Below are 2,955 nucleotides of genomic sequence, written 5' to 3'. Positions count from 1 at the left end.
CTCTCTATATTCCCGATAATGATCCTTCCGCAGGTTCACCTACGGAAACCTTGTTGTCTCCTGTCATAACAGTCAATTTAAATGTCTTAAAGTTATGATGCTTTTCTTTAATTTTATTTCTTAAACTCTTTGTAAGCCAACCTAGTTTTTACTTGTAGTTACCCTTTTCTTTCTATTAGGAATATGTTTACGTTGAATACTATACTTGATACTTAAAAATGATGCATTTTCCGATGCAAGTTGTAGATTCCAGAGATATATGCTTGTGATCTTGAGTGCTATTCGGATCCACATCTTTGGCTAGATGTATATATATATGAACTCGAAACCCACTCGGATTTGGTTACGAAAAAACACCTTGTAAGAACGTGGTACAATTTAATACATGATAGTTGCGTCCAAAAACATGATGTGCCCTACATACTGTAGCAACTTGGCTATAAGACGATATGTAATAGCTGTAATGTTCGTTTTCTCCCCCTATTTTTTAGAAGCACTGCTACTTTGATGTCTTATTATTTATGTGTTTGAAGCTGAAATTACTTACCGCATTCCAAGGTACGAAAGGAAAAGCTGGAAGAAAAAACAAATTGATTGACCTGTAATGTAAAGACGCTCTCTACCCAGTTCTATTTTAAATGAACTTAACATCACGTAACCAAGACAGTTCTTAGATTTTGAAGTCCTAGCTCCACCTGAATATGAACAATCTTCCGATTAAGCTTGCATCTGTCAGTAGCCGTGAAAGATTTTACTGTGAACCAGTAGATGACGTAACAAAAATATGACGCTTATAGTTATATATGCATGCTGATTTACAGCTATAAGTGTAGAAGTGTTTATTTTCACACGTACCTATGTTGTCTTTCTAAAGCCTTCTTTACACATAAGTTATATTTTCTGTGTTCTCTTTTCTTATACAAAGAACATCTACATTTAGAGTTGTTGAAAAAAACACATTTTATATCTTAATTTACCGTAAATTTTGGTGATGAAATACATGATCCTGGCTTCTTTTGATGTTTTAAATATGCTTTGATCTGTCTTCCTATAAGAACGAAAAAAATAAACTATCCGGTTCCATTCATAAGAGATATCAAATAGAATAATTAACATAAATTTTCTTCTTGTAATTTATATACAAAGAAACTCCACTGTTTATTGAATAAAGCTGAATTTTATAGCTCCAAAACTTTCAACTTTTTATCACATTTATTTCTGTTATGTCGTGTAATTACAGTTTGGTGTTGAATTTAAAACGTTTTTCTTTTATAACCGACTTTTATTTTATTTCTATGGATTAATAAGAAGTTTTAATGTCCATTTTTTATTGTAAATAGCCAACACATTCACGAACTCAAACAAATATTGTTGTGTTACGCAACTTGAATTGTTTTAGTTACATAATCTAGAATTTAACAATAAATTCAGCAATTTGCTAAATTTTTGAAAATAATAAAAATGAATAATGAAAACAGAGATTTGATGGATGGAATTCAACAATCTTGGCTAATGTCTTTTTAACATTTCAAGGTTGTAATATCTCATAAGAAATTAAAACCAATTGGATCTACTTGCTCAGACAAATTAAAATATTGATATGTCTTTATGATTTTTTATGTGTCAATCTAAATATGAATGTGAATGTTTACATGTGTTTTTACCAATTATTTAATCTTTGAAAATGTTACCCATGAATCAGGAATTATTATCAGTTTTCCGTTATGCTTACAATTCTCTATTTATTTTGATGGATTGCATCTACGTGGAGTGTAGGTGTAGACAGCGTTTCGGTTTATGAGCAAAGCGACCTAATAAATATGTGAGCATAGAGACCGAAACGTTGTCCACTCTACTTGGGCACTTGAGTAATATAAAAACAACCATTTGTTAATTTATTTCTCAGTCTGTCAACTGTCTGTTTTGACGATCATTAAGAAACATTTTGAAGTATTATTATAATTATTTATTTCTATATTTTTTTGCAGGTCCTACTTGGACATGTGGTATTTAGCCTTGGCTATTTTAACTATCCCGTTTCTTTCTCAGAATTTTGTGGTTTCGCGTGAGTACCATATTTTAACTTTCAAATATTAATATTTATTATTTTCTGTAAAATGTGTATGTTTTCTGATAATGTTATATTCATATTGTTGTTGTTTGACATGTAAAACGTGTTATTTCCCTCGCTAATGTTAGACTGCAGTCTGGTGTGGTTTTTATGTAAGTATTCGGTAAAACTTGCGTGTTTTCTAATAATTCTATATTCATATTGTTGTTGTTTAACATGTAATTTTTGTTCTTTCCCTTCATGCTAATATCGAATCTAATGTTAGACTGCAGTCTAGTGTGTTTTTTATATGTATTCGGTAAAACTTGCGTGTTTTCTAATAATTCTATATTCATATTGTTGTTGTTTGACATGTAAAACGTGTTATTTCCCTCGCTAATGTTAGACTGCAGTCTGGTGTGGTTTTTATATGTGTTCGGTAAAACTTGTGTGTTTTCTAATAATTTTATATTCATATTGTTGTTGTTTGGCATGTAAGGCTGTGTTCTTTCCCTTCACGCTAATATTAGACTACAGTATATTTTGTTCTCTTATTACTAATATTAGACCTGTTGGTTTCATTGATTCACCAGCTTTGGACCACATTAATGATTTTTGTTTTCATGGCCTGTTCACCTTCTTACATACATGTTGTTGTCGTTTAGTATATCTGCCCCTGTTCTTTCTTCTCCCATATTTTGTATTTATGTTATTGTGCGTTCTCCTGTTCATTTCGTTATATTCTATATTCATTTTGCTGTTGTTTTCCCGTGTCCGCTTATTCTTTCTACTCGCATATTTATCTTGTTGTTTCTTATCATTTTTCCTCCTCTTATTTTTCTTATATATTTATTATACACGTTGTTGTTGAGTTAAATACACGTTCTTACAGGTGGGGCCCGGCT

The 2,955-nt window shown here is 31.1% G+C and overlaps 1 protein-coding gene across 1 annotated transcript in view; it reads left to right on the top strand.

The window, feature by feature from the left end:
* The window catches only part of LOC106471344 (collagen alpha-1(IX) chain-like), a gene marked incomplete at its 3' end in the record, with an annotated part of 76,624 nt that overhangs the window by 14,173 nt on the left and 59,496 nt on the right, over positions 1–2,955 (top strand). The window contains exon 2 of the mRNA XM_022399955.1: positions 1,989–2,065. Within this exon, the coding sequence (XP_022255663.1) occupies positions 2,002–2,065 (64 nt within the window). The remainder of the gene's footprint in view (positions 1–1,988; positions 2,066–2,955) is intronic.

Source organism: Limulus polyphemus, unplaced genomic scaffold (assembly GCF_000517525.1).
Source record: "Limulus polyphemus unplaced genomic scaffold, Limulus_polyphemus-2.1.2 Scaffold4557, whole genome shotgun sequence".
Taxonomy (NCBI): Eukaryota; Metazoa; Arthropoda; class Merostomata; order Xiphosura; family Limulidae; genus Limulus; species Limulus polyphemus.
The sequence above is the reverse complement of the archived record's forward strand: the minus strand, read 5'-3'. Positions and strand labels throughout refer to the sequence as shown.